This window comes from Salmo salar, chromosome 10, assembly GCF_965601325.2.
Source record: "Salmo salar chromosome 10, fSalSal1, whole genome shotgun sequence".
Taxonomy (NCBI): domain Eukaryota; kingdom Metazoa; phylum Chordata; class Actinopteri; order Salmoniformes; family Salmonidae; genus Salmo; species Salmo salar.
Genome location: NC_138300.1, coordinates 65,995,157 through 66,023,045, shown reverse-complemented (window position 1 = coordinate 66,023,045; position 27,889 = coordinate 65,995,157). Strand labels below are relative to the sequence as shown.

The window sequence follows — 27,889 nt, the reverse complement described above, 5'->3', positions numbered from 1 at the left end:
TGTCACTGCTTTCTTTATCTTGTGTTGGGAAATCACTCCATTGCCAACCTTGGCAATGAGTGACTCAACATCAATGTCATAAGTTTTAAAAGAAATACCTAGGAGTCTTCGGGTGGTTGCACCAACAGGGATTAACGCTTAAACTAGGTTAAATCAAGGTTTATCTAAATTTTTAACTAATCCTAGTTAAATTAAATCCTTCCTGTAATTTACGTTCAGTTTTCACTTTAAGCCTGTTGCTCAATTAATTAAAATAAATTATAGCGATTCATTCTAAACTGCCACTTGAGATGGTTTAACTGATAAAATGGCAGCATATCAACTGTGGAGAGACCAAAACGAGTTCCTCAAAGAATAATTAGAGACAGGTTGAATCCTGTTGAGTTATATGATAATTAAGTCATTATTAGAAGGCTATCTGCGTGCCCATTTTGTACAACAATTGAATTGGGGCTTATGATATGCCCAGCCTTGGTTTGAATGATGATGTTACGCAACTTGCTGTAACGGGCCTGATAACAGTAACATTGTAGTGAAGTAGTATTAACGTTAGTTCTAAAGTGCATTACAGGCATTGATATTTACCAGTTATTTATGCTTACTAAATATTGGTGGGTCAAGTTTTCCATTGTCATCATAGGGGTTATGGAGAGGGGCAAACTGCTGGGGAATCATCTCGCACATCTTCTGGGTGATAGGATCAATTCCCTTGGACGGAAGCCCCCCTCCGGCTCCGGTCTGAAATAGCCCCTGCCTCTCCTCTGCCGCATCCTTTTTGGCTTAATTTTTTTCCAGCACGCTTTCATCTGATTTGGGTCCTTCTTCTCTTTAATCTGTGTCGATCCATTACATTGTTGCATAAAATGGCCCAGGTGTCTTATTTCTTGACAGTCGTGTTGTCTGTCTTTTTATCCTCCAGTATGTTACTAAATTCCTCCATCAGCTCCAACAGTTGTTTTTTTTCATAAGCGGAGAAATGTGATCTTTGACGTGCCATGATCAGGTGGCAAGCGCACAAATATAAAATGGCTATATAATGTTAAGTAACGACAATAATAAATAATATTGTATGCTAGCTATCTTGGTTTATAAACCATCTAGCTACAACAGCTAACAAATTTGTTTTCTGTCTAGTACTGGCAAATAACGGATTTAATTTCAAATCAGCCAACCCATGACAACCTTTCACGATGGAGTTAGTAGTTATAACGTTACATTGTTATTATTTTAATCAAGGAACAGCAACTTTGTGGCCTGATTTGTCAAGTAGGCTAGCTACTTCGTTTCAACTCATGAAATACCTCATATTGGTGTAACATGTCACTAATCATAGTTTAAAACCGTTAATCATAGATTTACTGATCCAGATTTAAAAAGAAGTGGTGCAACACATCTGATTAATTAAAGCTAGATTTACAAAACCTAGATTAGGTCTAATACTAGATGAATTTAAACCATGTTGGTGCGACCCACCCTTCATCCAATAATCTTGATCTACACTGAACAAAATATAAACGCAACGTGTTGGTCCCACGTTTCATGAAATAAAAAGATCCCAGAAATATTCCGTAGGCACAGAAAGCTTATTTCTCTAAAATGTTGTGCACAAATTTGTTTACATCCCGGTTAGTGAGCATTTCTCCTTTGCCAAGATAATCCATCCACCAGACAGGTGTGGCATATCAAGAAGCTGATTAAACAGCATGATCATTACAGGTGCACCTTGTGCTGAGGACAAAAAGCCCAGTCTAAAATGTCCAGTTTTGTCAACACACAATGCCAGAGATGTCTCAAGTTGAGAGAGCTTGCAATTGGATGTTCACTGTAAGATTGTCCACCAAAGCTGCCTCCAACATGTCTACCATAAGCCGCCTCCAACATAATTATAGAGAATTTGGCCTAACAATTGCAGACCACCTGTATGGCGTCATGTGGGCGAGCGGTTTGCTGATATCAATGTTGAGAACAGAGTGCCCCATGGTGGCGATGGGGTTATGGTATGGCAGGCATAAGCTATGGACAATGAACACAACTACAAAATTGACGGCAATTTGAATGCACAGAAATACTGTGACGTTATCCTGAGGCCCACTTCTTTTAATGTATCTGTGACTAACAGACGCATATCTGTATTCCCAGTCATGTGAAATCCATAGATTAGGGCTTACTGAATTTCTTTCTTCACATTGGCCGATTTCCTGATATGGATTGTAACTAAGTAAATTCTTTGAAATTGTTACATGTTGCTTTTAAATTTTTGTTTAGTATAATTCATTATTCTAAGCATACTGTATGTTGCAAAATCACAATTGGTCACCAACGTTCATGTGGGCAATGCCATACATCCACAGGCCATACCCATGGAAAACAGCCCAAAAATGTCACAACCACTACTGTACAAGCACAGTATTCATAAACTGGAGAAGAAAAAAAAAAAATCGAATGAATAATGCACCAATTTTACTAAGTTACAGCTAATAAGGAAAATCTGTCAATTGAAATAAATTCATTAGACCCTAATCTATGGATTTCACATGACTGGCAATACAGATCTGCAGAGATACCATTAAAAAATAAAGTAGGAGTGTGGATCAGAAAACCAGTCAGTATCTGGTGTGACCATGCACCTCATGCAGCGCAACATCTCCTTCGCATAGAGTTGATCAGGTTGTTGATTGTGGCCCCACTCCTCTTCAATGGCTGTGAGAAGTTGATGTATATTGGAGGGAACTGGAATACGCTGTCGTACATGTCGATCCAGAGCATCCCAAACATGCTCAATGGGTGACATGTCTGTTGAGTATGCAGGCCATGGAAGAACTAGGATATTTTCAGCCTCCACGAATTGTGTACAGATCCTTGCGACATGAGGCCGTGCATTATCATGCTGAAATATGAGGTGATGGCGGCGGATGATTAGCACAACAATTGGCCTCAGGATCTCCTTACGGTAGCTCTGTGCATTCAAATTGACACAGCCCGCTACCAAAACCTGCAGACTCTCCTTTACTGCAGCCGACGTGAGCAAAACATTTAAACGTGTCAACCATCGCAAGGCTGCAGGCCCAGACGGCATCCCCAGCCGTGTCCTCAGAGCATGCGCAGACCAGCTGGCTGGTGTGTTTACGGACATATTCAATCAATCCTTATCCCAGTCTGCTGTCCCCACATGCTTCAAGAGGGCCTCCATTGTTCCTGTTCCCAAGAAAGCTAAGGTAACTGAGCTAAATGACTACCGCCCCGTAGCACTCTCTTCTGTCATCATGAAGTGCTTTGAGAGACTAGTCAAGGAACATATCACCTCCACCCTACCCGACACCCTAGACCCACTCCAATTTGCTTACCGACCCAATAGGTCCACAGACAACGCAATCACACTACCCTAACCCATCTGGACAAGAGGAATACCTATGTAAGAATGCTGTTCATCGACTACAGCTCAGCATTTAACACCATAGCACCCTCCAAACTCGTCATCAAGCTCAAGACCCTGGGTCTCGACCCCACCCTGTGCAACTGGGTCCTGGACTTCCTGATGGGCCACCCCCAGGTGGTGAGGGTAGGTAACAACATCTCCACCCCGCTGATCCTCAACACTGGGGCCCCACAAGGGTGCGTTCTCAGCCCTCTCCTGTACTCCCTGTTCACCCACGACTGTGTGGCCATGCACGCCTCCAGCTCAATCAAGTTTGCAGACGACATTACAGTGGTAGGCTTGATTACCAACAACGACGAGACGGCCTACAGGGAGGAGGTGAGGGCCCTCGGAGTGTGGTGTCAGGAATATAACCTCACACACAACGTCAACAAAAACAAAGGAGATGATCGTGGACTTCAGGAAACAGCAGAGGGAGCACCCCCTATCCACATCGATGGGACAGTAGTGGAGAGGGTAGAAAGTTAAGTTCCTCGGCGTACACATCACGGACAAACTGAAAATGGTCCACCCACACAGACAGCGTGGTGAAGAAGGCGCAGCCACTGCCTGTTCACCCCGCTATCATCCAGAAGGCGAGGTCAGTACAGGTGCATCAAAGCAGGGACCGAGAGACAGAAGCGGTTTTTCAATCTCAAGGCCATCAGACTGCTAAACAGCCATCACCAACATTGAGTGGCTGCTGCCAACATACTGACTCAAACCTAGCCACTTTAATAATGGAAAAATTGATGTAATAAATGTATCACTAGCCACATTAAACAATGCCACTTCATATGTTTACATACACTACTCATCTCATATGTATATACTGTACTCTACTGCATCTTGCCTATGCCGCTCTATACCATCACTCATTCATATATTTTTTTATGTACATATTCTTATTCATTCCTTTACACTTGTGTGTATAAGGTAATTGTTGTGAAATTGTTAGGTTAGATTATTTGTTGGATATTACTGCATTGTCGGAACTAGAAGCACAAGCATTTCGAATACACTCGCATTAAGATCTGCTAAACATGTGTATGTGACAAACAAAATTATTTGAATTGCCATCGATAAAATGCAGTTGTGTTCGTAGCTTAAACCTTCCCATACCAAAACCGCCACCATGGGGCACTCTGTTCAAAACGTTGATATCAGCAACACACTCGCCATCTGCTCAGAACAGTTGAAACCGGGATTCATCCGTTTAGAGTACACTTCTCCAGTGTGCCAGTGGCAATCAAAAGGTGAGCATTTGAACACTGAAGTCTGGATTCTGACAGGTTGTACAAAAATTCTTTGCTTGTGCAAACCCACAGTTTCATCGGCTGTCCAGGTGACTGTTCAGACCCCCAAGTGAAGAATCCGGATCTGGAGATCCTGGGCTGGCGTGGTTACACCTGGTCTGCGTTTGTGAGGCAGAATGGACACAGTGCTAAATTCTCTAAAACGATGTTGGGGGTGGATTATGGTAGAGAAATTAACACTCAATTCTCTGGCAACAGCTCTGGTGGGCATTCCTGCAGTCAGCATGCTAATTGCACGCTCCCTCAAAACTTGAGACATCTGTGGCATTGTGTTGTGACAAAACCGGACATCTTAGAGTGGCCTTTTATTGGCCCCACCACAAGGGGGCAATAAATTATCATAATGTTTAAATCAGCTTCTTGGATGTGCCACACCGGTCAGGTGGATGGATTATTTGAGCGAAGGAGAAAAGCTCACTAACAGGGATGTAAATAAATTTGTACACAAAATTTGAGAGAAAAGCTTTTTGTGTGCATGTAAGATTCCTGGGATCTTTTATTTCAGCTCATGAAACGTGACAAACTTTACATGTTGCCTTTTTTTTTGGTTACAAAAATATAAAGTCTTAAATCAAAATATATTTTATATTTGAGATTCTTCAAAGTAGTCACCCTTCTCTCAACCAGCTTCATGGAGGTAGTCACCTGGAATGCATTTCAATTAACATGTGTGCCTTCTTAACAGTTAATTTGTGGAATTTCTTTCCTTAATGCGTTTGGGCCAATCAGTTGTGTTGTGACAAGGTAGGGGTGGTATAAAGAAGATGGTCTTTTACCAAATAGGGCTAAGTCCATATTATGGCAAGAACAACTCAAATAATTAAATAGAAAACGACAGTCCATCATTACTTTAGGAAATGAAGGTCAGTCAATAGTGAACATTTCAAGAACTTTGAAAGTTTCTTCAAATGCAGTCATCAAGCGCTATGATTACATTTTACCAGAGAGAGGGATGGAGTGCTGCATCAAATGACCTGGCCTCCACAATCCCCCGACCTCAACCAAATTGAGATGGTTTGGGATGAGTTGGACCACGGAGTGAAGGAAAAGCAGCCAACAAGTGCTCAGCATATGTGGGAACTCCTTCAAGACTGTTAGAAAAGCATTCCAGATGAAGCTGGATGAGAGAATGCCAAGAGCGTACAAAGCTGTCATCAAGGCAATGGAAAGGGGGATACCTAGTCAGTTGTACAACAATGCATTCAACTGAAATGTGTCTTGCGCATTTAACCCAACCCCTCTGAATCAGAGAGATGAAGGGGGGGGGGGTGCCTTAAATCGACAACCACGGCATCTGCGCCTGGGGAACAGTGGGTTTAACTGCCTTGCTCAGGAGCAGACGACTGATTTTTACCTCGTCAGCTCGGGGATTCGATCCAGCAACCTTCTGGTTACCGGCCCAATGCTCTAACCACTAGGCTACCTGATGCCCAAAGGGTGACTACTTTGAAGAATCTCCAATATAAAATATATTTTGATTTATTCAACGCTTTTTTGGTTACATGATTCCTTGTGTTATTTCATAGTTTTGATGTCTTCACTACTATTCTACAATGTAGAAAATAGTAAAAATAAAGAAACCCTTGAATGAGTAGGTGTTCTAAAACTTCTGACCGGTAGTGTACATACATACGATTCACTTCTCACACGCTTGTGCAATAAACAATCATTCAAACAGACAACACTCACACATAAGTATAAACCTTCTTTGACAGTAACACATGGGTGGGGGTGTGCGCACGCACGCACACATTCCCACAGTGGTACCAGGCAGGCAGGGCTGCATTCCAGGGAGTCTGCTATAGAGGGAAAGTCAGATGAGTCAAGGTTAGCCCTTAGCCAGCATTTTCCCCATTTCCCACTCACATAGCCTGAGAGACAACACTGATTGCAGGGAGATAGGAGATGATGGAATGGACTTAACTTTCTTCAAGGGAAGATAAAAATAGGAAAGAAGATTAGGTAGAGACTTACGAATGAAGTAAAAAAACAAGAGGATGGAACATAGGAGTTGAATTCATATGTCAAGACATTTTTGGCTACACTGAATTGAACTAAATGTTGGCTTACATTGAAGGGCGGGAAGTGAGTCAGAGGGTGAGGTGTACAATTTATGTCTTTTTCTTTACAAAGAAGAACTATTGTTTGAAAGATAGCGTATTCAGAGACTTGACTACGCAGGCCCCACCCTGAGGGAACACACACCTGAGCTACAGTATTAATATCTACCAATCACACGCCTCGGATACACCAAAGAGGTATTCAGAGTTTGAAGGTGAGGATTCAGGATTGGTGCATGCATGTTTGAAAGGAAGGGCTGACTAATAGATAGAAAATGTGAGTCAAGAGCTCAAATAAAAAAAGGTGCTTTTTTTACTCATTCAGATTACCTAAGATATGCAAATCACCTTGTGACAGTGATATAGACCCACTAGTTGGGGCACACTTACATGGTCCTACCACCTTTGGTTTTACACACAGTTGTGTGTGTGTTCCATTCTTCACCAAGACAATAAGAACTCCAAACTGGAGGTGTGTGTGATGTGTAAATGAGATTGTAGCTAAGTAAACAAATCAAAATCTTGGGTCGCACAAGCACACAGTTTAGTTCCGGTCTTGGCGAAGAATGGAAAGCTCACGTCTTTAACGTAAGCTAAGCTTTGAAGTCCAACGTATGTAGGACAAAAGTCTGATTCTAGTCCACAACAGAGACTGCCTACACAGACCAGGCTGTGAATAACACATCTAACCATGAATAGACAGTCATTGTGTAAGAGGCAATGTGAGCAGCCCCTGTCCTGTATATCTCTAAGTATGGACACATTCCAGATGTATAAATATAATAACACATTTAGGCGTACTTTATAAAGCACTTTATTATTACAAAGAGCATCTTAAACTCACTAATCAAATTCACATCTAGAGATATTTAAAATGCCTAAAGTGCTTGCCGTCTTAGTAACCAGATCAATATGATACATTGAAGTCTGTGCAGAATGAGTATTTGGGGGAAAGCTGTTCCACTGCCAGGATCAGGGTGCAGCGGGCAGGAGTGAGAGTCTACCGTCACCTGCTGGTTGTGTTGAACAACTGCAGAGAAACTACTGTATGCTACACATGGCCTGAAGTAAAATCTTGCTTTCTGCATGCTTAGTTACCTTTAATGGGTACCCATGCATCTTACCTTTGATGCATGGATACCTGTGTTATTTGTGTGGGTCTCATTTTTAGGAGTGGCCATCAAATCTTCTTTCCAAAGTGTGTTTTTCCCATGATTGCATGAAGAATGTTGTGCAATGACTGGGTTTATCAGAATGCATGTTTCTCTCCCTTCGGCAGTCAACTTGAACGTGCCTCGAGAGCAATATTATGTTCATTGAATGCGACAAGCTGATCAATTGAATAGTAAACTGATTTTGCTGTCAGCCGTCTTGTTGGCTGAGGAAAGCTCTAGTATCTTTAAAGAGCGCCGGTAGAAATATTTAGTTGGCGTGGTGGCAACACCTTAGCAGCAGCACAATCCCACTTCCAAATTAATATAGCAGAAACACAGAAGGGCCACTAGATTAGCTTGAAAATGGGGATGATTCTTTGACAGAGGCCTGACAGTTCAATTTGTGAAGAACGTAACATTTGGCAATGTAGAAAGCACATTTCAGATTTTTTTGCGCATAACCACAGACCGCGTGTACCCACAGACGAAACAAAGCTGTAAGTTAAGACCGCACAGAAATAAACATTTTGGCATAAATTAAACATTTTAGGTTTGGGGCAAATCCAACATCAGAGTTGACCCTACATATTTTCAAGTAATGTGGTGGCATGTTATGGGTACGCTTGTTGTCAAAGGGCCTTCCACAAACTGTTGCCACAAAGTTGCAAGCTCAGAATCATCTAGAATGTAGTTGTATGCTGTAGCATTAAGATATCCCTTCACTGGAACTTAGGGGCCTAGCCCGAACCATGAAAAATAGCCCCAGACCATTATACCTCCTCCACCAAACTTTACAGTCGGCACTATGGTAGCATTCTCCTGGCATCTGCCAAATTCAGATTCGTCTGTCAGACTGCCAGATGGTGAAGCATGATTCCTCACTACAGACAGTAGTTTCCACTGCTCTAGAGTCCAATGGCAGTGAGCTTTACACCACTCCAGCCAACGTTTGGCATTGCGCATGGTGATCTTAGGCTTGTGTGCAGGTGCATGGCCATGGAAACACAATTCATGAAGCTCTCGACGAATAATTATTGTGCTGAGGATGCTTCCAGAGGCAGTTTGGAACTCGGTAGTGAGTGTTGCAACCGAGTACAGACCATTTTTACACGTTACATTACTTGGGGGTACTGTTCTGTGAGCTTGTGTAAACTGGCAACATAGCCGTTGTTGTGAAGTAGAAATGTCTATATTACCAATAACAGCACTGAAAGTTGACCACGGGAGCTCTAGCAGGGCAGAAATTTGCCGAACAGACTTGTTGAAAAGGTGGCATCCTATGACGGTGCCACGTTGAAAGTCACTGAGCTCTTCAGTAAGGCCATTCTACGGACAATGTTTGTCTGCGGAGATTGCATGGCTGTGTGCTTGATTTTACACACCTGTCAGAAACGGGTATGGCTGAAACAGCGGAATCCACTAATTTCAAGGGATGTCTACATACTTGTGTGTACAGTCGTGGCCAAAAGTTGAGTGACAAATATTAATTTCCACAAAGTTTGCTGCTTCAGTGTCTTTAGATATTTTTGTCAGATGTTACTATGGAATACGGAAGTATAATTATAAGCATTTCATAAGGGTCAAATGCTTTTATTGACAATTACATGAAGTTGATGCAAAGAGCTCATATTTGCAGTGTTGACCCTTTTTCAAGACCTCTACAATCAGCCCTCGCATGCTGTCAATTAACTTCTGGGCCACATCCTGCCTGATGGCAGCCCATTCTTGCATAATCAATCCTTGGAGTTTGTCAGAATGTGGGTTTTTGTTTGTCCCCCCGCCTCTTGAGGGTTGACTGCAAGTTCTCAATGGGATTAAGGTCTGGGGAGTTTCCTGGCCCTGGACCCAAAATATCGATGATTTGTTCCCCGAGCCACTTAGCCTTATGGCAAGGTGCTCCATCATGCTGGAAAAGGCATTGTTCTTCACCAAACTGTTCCTGGATGGTTGGGAGAAGTTGCTCTCGGAGGATGTGTTGGTCCAATTCTTTATTCATGGCTGTGTTCTTAGGCAAAATTGTGAGTCAGCCCACTCCCTTGGCTGAGAAGCAACCCCACACATGAATGGTCTCAGGATGCTTTACTGTTGGCATGACAGAGGACTGATGGTAGCACTCACCTTGTCTTCTCCGGACAAGCTTTTTTCCGGATGCCCCAAACAATGGGAAAGGGGATTCATCAGAGAAAATGACTTTATCCCAGTCCTCAGCAGTCCAATCCCTGTACCTTTTGCAGAATATCAGTCTGTCCCTGATGTTTTTCCTGGAGAGAAGTGGCTTCTTTGCTGCTCTTCTTGACACCAGACCATCCTCCAAAAGTCTTCGCCTCACTGTGTATGCAGATGCACTCACACCTGCCTGCTGCCATTCCTGAGCAAGCTCTGTTCTGGTGGTGCTCTGATCCCGCAGCTGAATCAACTTCAGGAGTCGGTCCTGGCGCTTGCTGTACTTTCTTGGGCGCCCTGAAGCCTTCTTCGTAACAATTGAACCGCTCTCCTTGAACTTCTTGATGATCCGATAAATGGTTGATTTAGGTGCAATCTTACTGGCAGCAATATCCTTGCCTGTGAAGCCCTTTTTGTGCAAAGCAATGAGGGCATGCGTTTCCTTGCAGGTAACCATGATTGACAGAGGAAGAACAATGATTCCAAGAACCACCCTCCTTTTGAAGCTTCCAGTCTGTTATTCGAACTCAATCAGCATAACAGAATGATCTCCAGCCTTGTCCTCGTCAACACTCACACCTGTGTTAACGAGAGAATCACTGACATGTCAGCTGGTCCTTTTGTGGCAGGGCTGAAATGCAGTGGAAATGTTTTTGGGGATTCAGTTCTTTGCATGGCAAAGAGGGACTTTGCAATTAATTGCAATTCATCTGATCACTCTTCATAACATTTTGGAGTATATGTAAATTGCCATCATACAAACTGAGGCAGCAGACTGTGAAAATTTATATTTGTGTCATTCTCAAAACTTTTGGCCACGACTGTATGTATGTATGTATGTATGTATGTATGTATGTATAGTACCAGTCAAAGGTTTGGGCACCTACTCATTCCAGGGTTTCTCTATTTTTTACATTGTAGAATAATAGTGAAGACATCAAAACTATGAAATAACACATTGGAAAATAATCGAATAAAAATAAATGTTATACTGCCTTGATGACAGCTTTGCACACTCTCGGCATTCGCTCAACAAGCTTCATGAGATAGTCACCTGGATTGCATTTCAATTAACAGGTGTGCTTTAATAAAAATGTATTTGTGGAATTTCTTTCCTTCTAACATGCTGACCAAACCAGACACACGTGTTCGCAGGTTGAAATATCAAAACTCTGAACCAATTATATTAATTTGGGGACTGGTCGAAAATGTTTAATGTTTTATGGCAATTTAGCTAGTTTGCTGTTAGCTAATATGTCCTGAGATAAACATTGGGTTGTTATTTTACCTGAAATACTGATCCAATCCACAGAAGAGAATGGAATTTGGTTGACCTTTTTGTCACCTCTCCTCCTTCCTCAGGCTTCTAATTTACTTCTTTGAACTTTATATGGCGGTTGGCAAAAAACTTTACGGTGCATTACTACAACCGACTGGAGTGTGGACGTCAGTTCATCTTTCAATCACACACACGAGGGTATATGCTCCTAAACACCAATGAGGAGATGGGAGAGGCGGACTTGCAGCACAACTGAGCGTCACAAATAGAACCTTTTTCAATTTGAGCGCCTGGCCACGCAGATGCTCGTTGAGGCGCGAGAGCAGCGTGGGTGCAATGATTGAATAACATTTGTGTACATTTATTTTGCATGTACACATGCGGTCAAGATGTTAATGCGTTTGAGCCAATCAGTTGTGTTGTAACAAGCTAAGGGTGGTATACAGAAGATAGGGCTATTTGGTAAAAGACCAAGTCCATATTATGGCAAGAACAGCAAAGAGCAACGACAGTCCATTACTTTCAGACATGAAGGTGAGTCAATAGTGAACATTTCAAGAACTTTGAAAGTTTCTTCAAGTGCAGTCGTAAAAACCATCAAGATCTATGATGAAACTGGCTCTCATGAGGACCGCCACAGGAAAGGAAGATCGAGTTCTCTGCTGCAGAGGATAAGTTCATTAGAGTTAGCAGCCTAAGAAATTGCAGCCCAAATGAATGCTTCAGAGCTCAAGTAACAGACATCTAAAAATCAACAGTTCAGAGATTACACGAATCAGGCCTTCATAGACTAATTGCTGCAAAGAAACCACTACTAAAGGACACCAATAATAAGAAGAGACTTGCTTGGGCCAAGAAACACGAGCAACGGACATCAGACTAGTGGAAATCTGTCCTTTGGTCTGAAGAGTCCAAATGTAAAAAAAAAAAATGTTTCCAACCGCCGTGTCTTTATGAGACACGGAGTAGGTGAATAGATGATCTGCATGTGTGGTTCCCACAGTGAAGCATGGAGGAGGTGGTGTGATTGTACTTTACTGGTGACACTTATTTAATTAGAATTCAAGGCACATTTAACCAGCATGGCTACCACAGCATTCTGCAGCGATACACCATCCCATCTGGTTGTCACTTAGTGGGACTATCATTTGTTTTTCAACAGGACAATGACCCAACACACCTCCAGGCTGTGTAAGGGTTATTTGACCAAAAAGGAGAGTGATGGAGTGCTGTATCAGATGACCTGGCCTCCACAATCACCTGACCTCAACCCAATTGAGATGGTTCCGGGTGAGTTGGACCGCAGAGTGAAGGAAACTCAGCCAACAAGTGCTCAGCATGTGGGATCTACTTCAAGACTGTTGGAAAAGCATTCCAGGTGAAGCTGGTTGAGAGAATGCCAAGAGTGTGCAAAGCTGTCATCAAGGAATAGGGTGGCTACTTTGAAGAATCTCAAATATATTTTGATTTGTTAAACACTTTTTTGGACACTACATGATTCCATGTGTAATTTCATAGTTTTGATGTCTTCACTATTCTACAATGTAGAAAAAAAGCATTAAATAAAAACCATTGAATGAGTACGTGTCCAAACTTGACTGGTACTGTACATACAGTGCATTTGGAAAGTATTCAGACCTTGACTTTTTCCACATTTTGTTACATTACAGCCTTATTCTAAAACAGATTAAATAGTTCACCCCCAATCTACACACAATAAAAGCAAAAACAGGTTTTTAGAAATTGTAGCAACTGTATAAAAAAAAAAAAAAGTAAAACAACATATACATACATACTCTTTACTCAGCACTTTGTTGAAGCAACTTTGTCAGCGTTTAAAGCCTCAAGTCTTCTTGGGCATGACGCTACAAGTTTGGCACACCTGTATTTGGGGAGTTTCAGATCCCATGTATCGCGTCCTGAGGGCGAGCGGTTTGCTCACATCAACAATGTGAACAGAGTGCCCCATGGTGGCGGGGGGGGGGGATTTTGGTATGGGCAGGAATAAGCTACAGACAACGAACACAATTGCATTTTATCGGTGGCAATTTGAATGCACAGAGCTACCGTAAGGAGATACTGAGGCCAATTGTTGTGCTATTCCTCTGCTGCCATCACCTCATATTTCAGCATGATAATGCACGGCCCCATGTCGCAAGGATCTGTACACAATTCGTGGAAGCTGAAAATGTCCCAATTCTTCCGTGGCCTTAATACTCAGACATGTCACCCGATGAACATGTTTGGGATGGTCTGGACCGACGTGTACAACAGTGTGTTCCAGTTCCCTCCAATATCCAGCCATTGAAGAGTGGAACAACATTCTACAGGCCACAATCAACAGCCTGAACAACTCTATGCGAAGGAGATGTTGCACTGCATGATGGTGGCCACACCAGATACTGACTGGTTTTCTGATCCACACCCTAACTTTTTTTGAAGGCATATTTTTTCCCAGTTATGTGGAATACATAGATTCGGGCGTAAGGAACATATTCATTTATATGAACTGTAACTCAATAAAATCTTAGAAATTGTTGCGTTTAGATTTTTGTTAAGCGTATTTTTTACTCAGTCGGGGTCTCAACTCACTGTTGCGAGTTCGAATAAAAGTTAATCTAGCGGCCAGATAAATTACCGCACGGGGGTCACCCACTGATTTCGCTAGTCATTCTCACTCTGATGTCATATTTAAAACTGCACCATGGAAAAATTTGCAGAATTGCATTCAATTAGTTATACATGTCATGATGTTGGCCTGTTGGGGGGGGTTTATGACCCCCATAAGTACCTTTCCCCTTTTTCCTCTCTCTACCGATGTGACGATTGAAAATCCCTTTGTTAACATGGAGAGTCTAGTAACATCAAAAGGTGGGAAACTTAACTATATTTCCGTAATCCAACCAGATGAAAATATGCGTTGGTACTTAATGAATATGATGTCAGATCAGTTGGCGTCTGAGACATTATTACTGATGATAGTTTGTCGTCCTATCAGATTCACATGGAATTGTGCGATTTAAATGTTTAAATATGAAACTATGTGAAAAGATCAAATGTAATTTCAGCTTCTAAAATGAGAGAATTGGTTTTCATGAGTGAAATATGCTCAACTCAGTGTCCCCGCCCATGTGAACAGACACTGGTAGTAAACTATGAAACACGGCCCTCTCCCAACCCTATATAAGCCCTTTTACGAAAATGTAACTTCCTGTTCCAAGGACGTGAGGACTTACCATCCCCACGTTGAAAGGACAAAGACCACCTACAGAACTAAGCCAACCTCAGCAAGAACCTAACGAAATTAGCATCGAATTTCAATGTGAAGGTGACGACCTACACGTCGGAAGGATGAATTTCGACTATACCAGCCAGGATATAGCATGAGCTTAAAGTATGGCAACTTGGTATGAACTTTGAACTCTTATTCACTAAAGTGATACCTCCTAGCCGTTGCGTTAGCGCAGCAACTGTAGACGGACAGAGTATCTATTCTACCCTACCACACGACGACGGTACTTCCAAGTATACGTTCTACCACCAGACATTCTTCAAAGGACAACCCGGCCTACTATCTATGACCAATCTACCGAAGCGCAGCTCAGAGTAAATATTTATTCCATTTTCCAAACGGGCGGTTATTTTGAATGTATAAGACACTGTACTTACGACAGCATAGCTGCCTACGGCCCAATAGACAATATCTCTTTGTTCCTCAGTCTTCCCGCTCTTTCATTCAAAACCCAACCCCCTTTCTTTGTGTAACCAGCCGTCATATCTGTTCCGTCCGCTAGGGACGTTTCCTTTATGACATAATTTGTAATCAATGTATGATCCATTCTGTGTAGATGAAATTGTGTGTGATTATTTAGGTATTTAGTAAATTAATACAACCAAATTTTGTATTGCTGATTCAACTTGTTAGCCAGGGTTTGTGAAAATAACCAAGAATTAACAACTTTCAGATGAGACTAAATAAGGTGACGATTAAATATTGACTGCTATTGAGGTAAAAGATTACCAGGTCTTTAACTTCTTTGGGATAGGTGGCAGTATTTTCACGGCCGGATAAAAAACGTACCCGATTTAATCTGGTTACTACTCCTGCCCAGAAACTAGAATATGCATATTTAGTAGATTTGGATAGAAAAAAATTCAAAAGTTTCTAAAACTGTTTGAATGGTGTCTGAGTATAACAGAACTCTCATGGCAGGCCAAAACCTGAGAAGATTCCACACAGGAAGTGCCCTGTCTGACAATGTGTTCTCCTTCTGTTGCATCTCTATCGAAAATACAGCATCTGTGCTGTAATGTGACATTTTCTAAGGCTTCCATTGGCTCTCTAAAGCCGCCAGAAAGTGGAATGAGGTGTCTGCTGTCTCTGGGCGAAGAACAGCAGGAAAATTTGTAAGTGGTCAGCCTGGGGACAGTGACACTGGTGATGTGCGTCCACGAGACTACTCCATTTTTTTCTTTCAGCCTTTGAATGAATACAACGTTGCCCGGTTGGAATATTATCGCTATTTTACGAGAAGAATAGCATAAAAATTGATTTTAAACAGCGTTTGACATGCCTCTAAGTACGGTAATGGAATATTTTGAAATGTTTTGTCACGAAATGCGCTCGCGCGTCACCCTTCGGATAGTGACCTGAACGCACGAACAAACAAAACGGCGCTATTTGAATATAACTATGGATTATTTGGAACCAAAACATTTGTTGTTGAAGTAGAAGTCCTGGGAGTGCATTCTGACGAAGAACAGCTAAGGTAATCCAATTTTTCTAATAGTAATTCTGAGTTTAGGTTGTCCCAAACTTGGTGGGTGTCAAAATAGCTAGCCCGTGATGGCGGGCTATCTACTCAGAATATTGCAAAATGTGCTTTCGCCGAAAAGCTATTTTAAAATCTGACACCGCGATTGCATAAAGGAGTTCTGTATCTATAATTCTTAAAATAATTCTGTTTTTTGTGAACGTTTATCATGAGTAATTTAGTAATTTCACCGAAGTTTTCGGTGGGTATGCTAGTTCTGAACATAACATGCTAATGTAAAAAGCTGGTTTTTGATATAAATATGAACTTCCTTGAACAAAACATGCATGTATTGTATAACATAATGTCCTAGGAGTGTCATCTGATGAAGATCAAAGGTTAGTGCTGCATTTAGCTGTGGTTTGGGTTTATGTGACATATATGCTTGCTTGGAAAATGGCTGTGTGATTATTTGTGTCTATGTACTCTAACATAATCTAAATGTTTTGCTTTCGCTGTAAAGCCTTTTTGAAATCAGACAATGTGGTTAGATTAACGAGAGTCTTGTCTTTAAAATGGTGTAAAATAGTTGATTGTTTGAGAAATTTGAATTGTGGTATTTTAGTTGGTTTTGTATTTCACGCCGTGCGATGCCATTGGCTGTTGGCTAGGGGTTCCGCAGGCGGAACGTCTGTCCTCAACAGGTTAAGAGTTTATTCGGAAGATAACTCTAAAAACATTCTTTCGTGGTGCCCCGACTTTCTAGTTAATTACATTTACCTGATTAGCTTAATCAGGTAATATTGATTACAGAGAAATGATTTTATAGAATAGCTTGTCATACAACATAATCCGGCATAGCCAAAGATAAGACATACAATTCCAAAATCTCTCCACTCCATGGCAAAATGTGTAAAATGGCAGCAAACTTGCTTTAAAACAAACATTCTCTACTCCGCATGGCAAAATGTGTATTATTGGTGTGCAACTGCAGCCCCTCGACTAGTTGAAATTTGTTTGTTGCCCCCACTCCCATCAAAGTTGCCAATCCCTGCCTTAAAAGAAAACCTACCTCTGTCTTTAAAGACTTTACATTTGGATTGAGTTTTATTTTTCAGGATGACATTTACCCGAATTATAAGGCCAAAGACACACCAGAATGGATTTCCACAAAGTGTTGAGTGTTTATTGGTCCAATCTCAGCTAGGGCTGTTACGGTGACCACATTTCTGCCACGTCGGCAGTCACGGGTCATGACCGTCAAGTTCCACGTGACCTTTGAGTCACGGTAACTAGGCTTCTCCAAATCTGCGCTCTAATGCCGCTGATGGTCATTAGTCAGTCGCTAATGGCCTGGTACTCAGTGCTCTATTGTCCCTCTAATCACTCTGACATCAATGCAAATGCAATGGATAAGCACATCAAACACTTCATGATAGCCCTAACATTCAGAGTTTGTTGTGCAGCTGGTTGATGCATGGAATGAAATAAGTGTTCCTATTAGCCCATGTTGCGTAACATGTATTACAGGCTATGGAATTGTGTGAGAAAATAGTTGATAGCCCATCAACTTTCTATTCTGCTCTAAAAAGGCAAAACACTAACTACGTAAATCATTTTTACTGCAAAATCTGACTTCAAAGTTTCTGTCTAGACAGACAGCAATTCCTGATACTCCATGATACAGTTGAAGTCGGAAATATACTTGATGCTAGGCGGGGTGGGATGTTTCTGGTTGGGGAGGGAAGATGGGGACTGAGGGGTGGAATGGCTTGGGTTATCTTTGATGGGGGTTTTTTTAACCAAAAAAAAAAAATAATGACTAAATGAAATAAAAAGTTGGTCACAAAAAAAACGTCCTCTACAGTACAATCAGTAGGGCTGTGTCTCCATGTGATGTGTATGTGTGTGCAGATGGGATCATGTAGCAGTTCATGTGTTCTTGGTTGAAATATTACTAAATTCCTGTACAGTGTATCTAGAGGATCTACAGTGGAAGTTGGAAGTTTACATACACTTAGGTTGGAGTCATTAAAACTCGTTTTTCAACCACTCCACAAATATCTTGTTAATTAACAAACTCTAGTTTTGGCAAGTCAGTTAGAACATCTACTTGGTGCATGACACAAGTAATTTTTCCAACAATTGTTTAGACAGATTATTTAAAATATGATTCACTGTATCACAATTCCAGTGGGTTAAACATCTACATACATTAAGTTGACTGTGCCTTTAAACAGCTTGGAAAATTCCAGAAAATGATGGCATGGCTTTAGAAGCTTCTGTTAGGCTAATTGACATCCTTTGAGTCAATTGGAGGTGTACCTGTTGATGTATTTCAAGGCATACCTTTAAACTCAGTACCTCTTTGCTTGACATCATGGGAAAATCAAAAGAAAATCAGCCAAGACCTCAGAAAAAAAATTGTAGACCTCCACAAGTCTGGTTCATCCTTGGAAGACATTTCCAAACGCCTGAAGGCACCACATTCATCTGTACAAAAAATAGTATGCAAGTATAAACACCATGGGACCATGCAACCGTCATACCGCTCAGAAATGAGACGCGTTCTGTCTCCTAGAGATGAACGTACTTTGGTGCGAAAATTGCAAATCAATCCTACGGTTCAAGACTACGTTTTGAAACTGCACATGGGTACTTTTTGGAGAAATGTCCTCTGGTTTGATGAAACAAAAATAGAACCGTTTGGCCATAATGACTATTGTTATGTTTGGAGGAAAAAGGGGGAGTCTTGCAAGCCGAAGAACACCATCCCAACTGTGAAGCACGTGGGTGGCAGCATCATGTTGTGGGGGTGCTTTGCTGCAGGAGGGAGTGGTGCACTTCACAAAATAGATGGCATCATGAGGGAAGAAAATTATGTGGATATATTGAAGCAACATCTCAAGACATCAGTCAGGAAGTTAAAGCTTGGTCGCAAATGTGTCTTCCAAATGGACAATGACCCCAAGCATACTTACAAAGTCCTGGAAAACCAGAGACAATACTCAAACATTGCGGTTCATCAGTCTGAGCTGTGGACTCGAGTCACCTGACTTGGACTTGAGTACTACTCGACTTGGCAAAAAATAATAAAACACTTGACATATGAATTTAGCGTCTACAAACTCTGGACTTAACTTGAACTGTAACACTCGAGACTTGGATTTCCCAAAAGAGCAGCACCACCTTCCTCTCCTGTTAAATTCTGTCATTACAGTGAACATGCAATTCCGTTGTTCAAAACCGAGAATCACATTGAGTTATATGGGAAATGACCATTACATTTGGCTCTGCCTAGTGCCACTGCGCCAGAAGGTGCAGAAAGGCAAGGGGGAAAAAAATAGAACACTATCCTATATTTTCAACGCTTGTCGCTTGAAAATATGCGCTCTGAGCAAGAGTCTCCGTGAATGTGTCTTCTCAGCCAACCACAGACCTCAACACGCATGTAGTGGTCAGGGGGTAAATAAGAACACTTCGTTCAAATTGGAGATTTCATAATGTCAGTCAAAATGTGACTGTACAGTGCCTGCAAAAGTATTCATCCCCCTTGGCGTTTTTCCTGTTTTGTTGCGTTACAACCTGTAATTTAAATGGAGTTTTATTTGGATTTCATGTAATGGACATACACAAAATAGTCCAAATTGGTGAAGTGAAAAATTACTTGTTTCAAAAAAGCCCCTAAATAAGATCTGGTGCAACCAATTACCTTCAGAAGTCACATAATTAGTTAAATAAAGTCCACCTGTGTGCAATCTACCGTAATTTCCGGACTATTGAACGCACCTGAATATAAACCGCACCCACTGAATTAAAAAAAATATATTATTTTGAACATAAATAAGCCGCACATGTCTATAAGCCGCAGGTGCCTACCGGTACATTGAAACAAATGAACTTTACACAGGCTTTAACGAAACACGGCTTGTAACAATTTTTTTTTTAATTAGGAGTAAGCTTTAGTTGTCTTTTTGCACTGAGTCAATTCCTCACGCTGCCGTTTCCAACGTCTTATCGACTCATTAAGACCAAGCTCCCGTGCAGCAGCTTTATTTCCTTTTCCAACAGCCAGATCAATCGCCTTCAACTTGAAAGCTGCATCATATGCATTTCTCCGTGTCTTTACCATGATGAGGGTGACAAAATGACTACCGTAATCAGAATGATAGGAAGTTTGAGAGCGCTCGATTTAATCTAAACAGTAAACAAAAAAGTTGTTTGACCTTAACCCGTTCGGCAATTTCATTGGTCTAATGAAAGCTTCATGCCGCCCAAAAACTGAGCACGTCACAGAATGTGGTTTTTTTTTAAAAAAACATTTGAAAGCGGGAAAAATCCATATATTAGCCGCATCATTGTTTAAGCCGCGAGGTTCAAAGCGTGGGAAAAAAGTTGCGGCTTATAGTCCGGAAATTACGGTAAGTGTCACACGAACTCATATATATATATATATATATATATATCACACACACACTTGTTCTGAAAGGCCCGAGAGTCTGCAACACCACTAAGCAAGGGGCACCACCAAGCAAACGGAACCATGAAGACCAAGGAGCTCAAACAGGGCAGGGACGAAGTTGTGGAGAAGTACAGATCACGGTTGGGTTATAAAAAAATCTGAAACTTTGAACATCCCACGGAGCACCATTAAATCCATTATACATTTTTTTTTAAGAATACGGCACCACAGCAAACCTGCCATGAGCGGGCCGCCCACCAAAACTCACAGACCAGGCAAGGAGGTCATTAATCAGAGAGGCAACAAAGAGACCAAAGTAAACCCTGATGGAGCTGCAAAGCTCCACAGCGGAGATTGGAGTATCTGTCCATAGGACCACTTTAAGTCATACATTCCACAGAGCTGGGCTTTAGAGAAGAGTGGCCAGAAAAGAGCCATTGCTTATAGAAAAAAATAAGCAAACATGTTTGGTGGGAGACTTCCCAAACATATGAAAGAAGGTACTCTGATCAGATGAGACTAAAATTGAACTTTTTGGCCATCAAGGAAAACGCTATGTCTGGCGCAAACCCAACACCTCTCATACATTTACATTACATTTACGTCATTTAGCAGACGCTCTTATCCAGAGCGACTTACAAATTGGTGCATTCAATTTTTTTTTGGGGGGGGGGGGGGGGGGGGGGTTAGAAGGATTACTATATCCTATCCCAGGTATTCCTTAAAGAGGTGGGGTTTCAGGTGTCTACGGAAGGTGGTGATTGACTCCGCTGTCCTGGCTTCGTGAGGGAGCTTGTTCCACCATTGGGGTGCCAGGGCCACGGTGGTGGCAGCATCATGCTGTGGGGATGTTTTTCATCAGCAGGGCCTGGGAAACTGATCAGAATTGAAGGAATGATGGATGGCGCTAAATACAGGGAAATTCTTGAGGGAAACTGGTTTCAGTCTTCCAGAGATTTGAGACTGGGAGGCAGGTTCACCTTCCAGCAGGACAATGACCCTAAGCATACTGCCAAAGAAACACTCGAGTGGTTTAAGGGGAAACATTTAAATGTCTTGGAATGGCCTAGTCAAAGCCCAGACCTCAATCTAATTGAGAATGTGTGGTGTGACTTAAGATTGTTGTACACCAGCAGAACCCATCCAACTTGAAGGAGCTGAAGCAGTTTCGCCTTGAAGAATGGGCAAAAATACCAGTGGCTATTCGTGCCACGCTTATAGAGACATACCCCAAGAGACTTGCAGCTGTAATTGCTGCAAAAGGTGGCTCTACAAAAGTATAGGCTTTGGGGGGTGAATGGTCATGCACGCTCAAGACTTATTTCTTGTTTGTTTCACAAGAAAAAATATTTTGCATCTTCAAAGTGGTAGACATGTTGTGTAAATCAAATGATACAAACCCCCCCCCCCCATTTTTTTTTTTTTATTCCAGGTTGTAAGGCAACAAAATAGGAAAATGCCAAGGGGGTGAATACCTTTGCAAGCCACTGTACTATCAACACTAGCTGTAAATATTTGGATGGGCTTTCTATTAGTAATGATGATTCAAGGAAACATTTATTTCATGATCTATGGAGTTTATTACGTAAGCCTATGTATTGTACTAGTAGGCTAGTATAAGGAAAAGAGAAAATATTACTTACATTTCTTGAAAATGGCATTGAAATTAGTATAAAACACTGAACCATTGACTCAAAAACCCCAAATTAGGGACTTGAGTCTGGAACTTGAGACTTGCCTATTATTACATGGGATTTAATACGAGACTTGAAGGTTAAGACTTGCAAAATTGTGACTTGTTCCCCTCTCTGCCATCAATGATCTTCAACCAACTTGAATGAGCTTGAGCAATTTTGCCAAGAACAATAGATAGATGGGGCCCCAAGTGTTTTGCAAAGTTGGAGGAAACGTATTCAAAATGATTTGTAATTGCTGTCAAAGGTGCTTCTACCAAGGGGTGTGAAGACCTATGTATAGACGTTTTTGAAAATGAAGACAAATGTTTTTTTCACTTTGAAAGTGTGGAGTAGGTCATGTAGATCAGTGGGGGGGAAAATCCCAATTTAATCCATTGTTATATTTAAATTGAAGGGAGCAAAATGTAACAACTGTGAAAAGGGTGTAAAGACTAGTTTGTGGTGTGTTCTCACCTTTGATGGGGTTGAAGAAGTTGAAGAAGGAGTCGTTGGGCACCTGCTTGGTAACTGTGCGGACAGTGCCACGGCCTTTGTGCTTCTGCTTCTTCTTAATGGTCTTCACCGTCACATCTTTCCCCTTATGCCAGTCTATCTGACAACTACAGGGGAGGGCAGGGAGAGAAAGGAGAAATTATACAATTGAATGGACTTTGCTCTATGTGCTGACTGACATGACGAGTAAAACTTTGAGGGCTGGTTTCTGCAAAATCTCCATTGAAATAGCTTTTCAGTCCAGGACTGACCTTAAAACACTAGTCAATGTCCGCACCCCATAAAAACCTGTCAGTTTAAGCTAGAGATAGTCCCCAACAAAAAACAGTGGTTTCCCGTAGTGAACCTTTTTTTTTATGCGTTTGTATGGAAAATTATTTACATTTTAGTCATTTAGCAGAAGCTCTTATCTAGAGCGACTTACAGTAGTGAATGCATACATTTCATACATTCTTTTTTCGGTGCAGGCCCCCGTGGGAATCGAACCCACAACCCTGGCATTGCAAACACCATGCTCTACCAACTGAGCTACAGGGAATTTTAAAATCTGACACCGCGATTGCATAAGGGAGGTCTGTATCTATAATTCTTAAAATAATTATGTATTTTCTGAACGTTAATCGTGAGTAATTAAGTAAATTCACCGGAAGTTTGCGGTGGGTATGCTAGTTCTGAACATCACATGCTAATGTAAAAAGCTGGTTTTTGATATAAATATGAACTTGATTGAACAAAACATGCATGTATTGTATAACATAATGTCCTAGGAGTGTCATCTGATGAAGATCAAAGGTTAGTGCTGCATTTAGCTGTGGTTTTGGTTTTTGTGACATATAGGCTTGCTTTGAAAATGGCTGTGTGTGTGTGATTATTTTTGGCAGGGTACTCTCCTGACATAATCTAATGTTTTGCTTTCGCTGTAAAGCCTTTTTGAAATAGGACAGTGTGGTTAGATTAACGAGAGTTGTCTTTAAAATGGTGTAAAATAGTACACCAAAATGTTTGAGAAATTGAAGTTATAGCATTTACGCAAGCGTCCCACCTTGCCCACGGAGGTTAAAATAATCCTTTTAACACCCCCCCCCCCCCCCCAAAAAAAAGATATAGATGTACGATTGTAAAGTGGTTGTTCCACTGGATATCATAAGGTGATTGCACCAATTTGTAAGTCGCTCTGGATAAGAGCGTCTGCTAAATGACGTGAAAGTAAATGTAGAACCCACCTCCACAGGCTTAGACAGTTATGGGTTAATCTATGTGCGGGAAAACGTCCCTTGAGGTTTTGGTTTATTATTGTCACAATACCATGATACACAATTTTCCATGGCAAAAAAGAAAAACACTTAACTCTATGGTCTTTTAAACAGAGATATGACATGTAACAGATGAGCGATGCGTTACAATGCACTCAGAGTAGATGCGCATTAAACAGCTACAACTTGATAGCTGCGGGTCTGGAAACAGCTGGGAAGTTAAGCCTAGCATTTCAATTAGTTGTTGCAGAAATTGACCCGGTATTGCCATTCACTTCGTGCATTGCTGACTACCTTTAAGAACCTGTCATGTAAAATATGTGCAATAGCTTAGAAAATATAGACATTTGACTCTTGATGGAAACATTATTTGTTTACAACATTAGGACCGCTTTACTGAGGAAATGTTTTGTTTCCTTGCTATGAGTATTGAGACAGAGAATCGTGATAATCTCCTAATGTCATTGACCCTCACCCTTCACAGTCGATAATTTCCGGGCCCTCAAATGAGAAGGGTTCATCGTCATCAGGCTCCGACTTCATCTTGTAGACTTTAGAGAGCACAGCGTTGTTGAAGAAGCCGTTTGGCTCAAAGTGGAACTCTAGTGTGAAACTCTGCCAAGGGGAAACAATAGAGGGACAAATTACTAAATTACACAGACAATACCTTCACAAAAACCACTGTCTCACACACACAGAAGTCATTTGATCAGCTATGTGATCAGTTTATTGTACGAAATGTATTCATTCTATGAATAAAGGGATGTGATCTGAAAAAAACAAGTCAGAAGAGGAACTCAATTATCAATATCAACTTTCTATGTTCAGACACAGATAAAGGATTCAATGATGGAAAAAAAGATGGATCCCAGACTCAGTTGGATTGTAATACCTACCATAGGTTGTCCAGGCTCAGAGAACTTGACTTGGATGTCCTGAAGGTGCTTCAGGATAGGCTCATCGTGTTCCTGATGGGACAGAAACTGCTTCAATGCAGTACTCCACTCCAATGTGTTTACATTGTAGCATATCATTCAGATGTAGCATATCACTCACCACTCCGCTGTGTGTGCGCTAGTTAGGAGAGAAATCACACACTGACTAGGCCCCACATGAAAGTAAGACAGTCTACCTGCAGCATGTCACTAAGCATGTCCACGCTCTTGAAGATGGTGAGCCAGAACTCAGGTATGCCTTTGGGGTCTTCCTCTGGGGCGGCATCCTCTTTCTTCTCCTCAACAGCAGCCTTCTTCTTCAGCTCCTCCTACAGGCAGACAATTGTTACAACACTTTGATTTCTCATGTATTCCCCATCCGTGCATGTACTATGCAATTGTCAGTTACCAACAGTTGTGCTGGAGAGCTATCCTTTTGTTCAAGTGCAGCACATTTTAACCTCTTGACGGTCGCCTAGGATAGGGGGCGCTAAAGCGATTTTTGAAAAAAAAATCGTGCCCATTTTAAACGGCCTCCTACTCAAACTCAGAAGCTAGGATATGCATATAATTAATACTTGTGGATAGAAAACACCCTAAAGTTTCTAAAACTGTTTGAATGGTGTCTGTGAGTATAACAGAACTCATATGGCAGTCAAAACCCCGAGACCGATCGTAACAGGATGTGGAATTCTGAATTGCGGACTCAACTTCACCACTTTGCATGTAATTCACACAGTGAGCTATGGTTCATTGAGCACTTCCTATTGCTTCCACTAGATGTCCCCAGTCTTTACAAAGTGGTTTGAGTCTCCTACTGTGAAAACTGACTGAATGACACGCTGTGGAACGTGGTCACACGGAGAGGGCCATCACCATTATGACGCCGGCGCCCCTGGCTACCCTCCCCTTTCGAAACGTTTTGAAAGACAATGCAATCTTCCCCCTTGAATCTTATTGGAGCTCTGGTTGAAAAAGGCCCTAAAGATTTATGTTATACAACGTTTGACATGAACGAACCTAAATAAAAAAAAAATGCATTTTTTCGAAAGAGGTGTCCCGCGCACGACGGAAGTTTAGGAGCAGCCTTCAGAACGCGCTAACAAGAACAACTCCTAATGTTGAACTAATGTCGAACTCCTACTGCTCTCTCTTCGTCTGCCCATGTGTTCTCGCATACCCCTAGAGCATCGAGCCAGCGGGGTGGTGGCACTGGAATCCTCATCTCTCCCAAGTGGACATTCTCTCTTTCTCCCCTGACCCATCTGTCTATCTCCTCATTTGAATTCCATGCTGTCACAGTTACCAGCCCTTTCAAGCTTAACATCCTTATCATTTATCGCCCTCCAGGTTCCCTTGGAGAGTTCATCAATGAGCTTGACGCCTTGATAAGTTCCTTTCCTGAGGATGGCTCACCTCTCACAGTTCTGGGTGACTTTAACCTCCCCACGTCTACCTTTGACTCATTCCTCTCTGCCTCCTTCTTTCCACTCCTCTCCTCTTTTGACCTCACCCTCTCACCTTCCCCCCCTACTCACAAGGCAGGCAATACGCTTGACCTCATCTTTACTAGATGCTGTTCTTCCACTAATCTCATTGCTACTCCCCTCCAAATCTCCGACCACTACCTTGTATCCTTTTCCCTCTTGCTCTCATCCAACACTTCTCACTCTGCCCCTACTCTGATGGTATTGCGCCGTCCCAACCTTCGCTCTCTCTCTCCCGCTACTCTCTCCTCTTCCATCCTATCATCTCTTCCCTCTGCTCAAACCTTCTCCAACCCATCTCCTGATTCTGCCTCCTCAACCCTCCTCTCCTCCCTTTCTGCATCCTTTGATTTTCTCTGTCCCCTATCCTCCAGGCCGGCTCGGTCCTCCCTCCTGCTCCGTGGCTCGACGACTCACTACGAGCTCACAGAACAAGGCTCCGGGCAGCCGAGCGGAAATGGAGGAAAACTCGCCTCCCTGCGGACCTGGCATCCTTTCACTCACTCCTCTCTACATTCTCCTCTTCTGTCTCTGCTGCTGAAGCCACTTTCTACCACTCTAAATTCCAAGCATCTGCCTCTAACCCTAGGAAGCTCTTTGCTACCTTCTCCTCCCTCCTGAATCCTCCTCCCCCCCCCCCCCTCCTCCCTCTCTGCAGATGACTTCGTCAACCATTTTGAAAAGAAGGTTGACGATATCCGATCCTCGTTTGCTAAGTCAAACGACACCGCTGGTCCTGCTCACACTGCCCTACCCTGTGCTTTGACCTCTTTCTCCCCTCTCTCTCCAGATGAAATCTCGCGTCTTGTGACGGCCGGCCGCCCAACAACCTGCCCACTTGACCCTATCCCCTCCTCTCTTCTCCAGACCATTTCCGGAGACCTTCTCCCCTTCCTCACCTCGCTCATCAACTCATCCTTGACCGCTGGCTACGTCCCTTCCGTCTTCAAGAGAGCGAGAGTTGCACCCCTTCTGAAAAAACCTACACTCGATCCCTCCGATGTCAACAACTACAGACCAGTATCCCTTCTTTCTTTTCTCTCCAAAACTCTTGAACGTGCCATCCTTGGCCAGCTCTCCTGCTATCTCTCTCAGAATGACCTTCTTGATCCTAATCAGTCAGGTTTAAAGACTGGGCATTCAACTGAGACTGTTCTTCTCTGTGTCACGGAGGCTCTCCGCACTGCTAAAGCTAACTCTCTCTCCTCTGCTCTCATCCTTCTAGACCTATCTGCTGCCTTTGATACTGTGAACCATCAGATCCTCCTCTCCACCCTCTCCGAGTTGGGCATCTCCGGCGCGGCCCACGCTTGGATTGCGTCCTACCTGACAGGTCGCTCCTACCAGGTGGCGTGGCGAGAATCTGTCTCCGCACCATGCGCTCTCACCACTGGTGTCCCCCAGGGCTCTGTTCTAGGCCCT

General features: G+C 42.3%; 1 protein-coding gene across 7 annotated transcripts in view; it reads right to left on the bottom strand.

Annotated features, from left to right (window-relative positions):
- Positions 1 to 27,889, bottom strand: part of nap1l4a (nucleosome assembly protein 1-like 4a) — a 73,581-nt gene that overhangs the window by 18,929 nt on the left and 26,763 nt on the right. For all 7 annotated transcript variants that reach the window (XM_082957120.1, XM_082957118.1, XM_082957119.1 and 4 more), the window contains exons 6-9: positions 25,178 to 25,309; positions 24,942 to 25,013; positions 24,521 to 24,660; positions 22,754 to 22,899 (exon numbers count right to left, since the gene is read on the bottom strand). In XM_082957120.1, the coding sequence (XP_082813246.1) occupies positions 22,754 to 22,899; positions 24,521 to 24,660; positions 24,942 to 25,013; positions 25,178 to 25,309 (490 nt within the window). The remainder of the gene's footprint in view (positions 1 to 22,753; positions 22,900 to 24,520; positions 24,661 to 24,941; positions 25,014 to 25,177; positions 25,310 to 27,889) is intronic.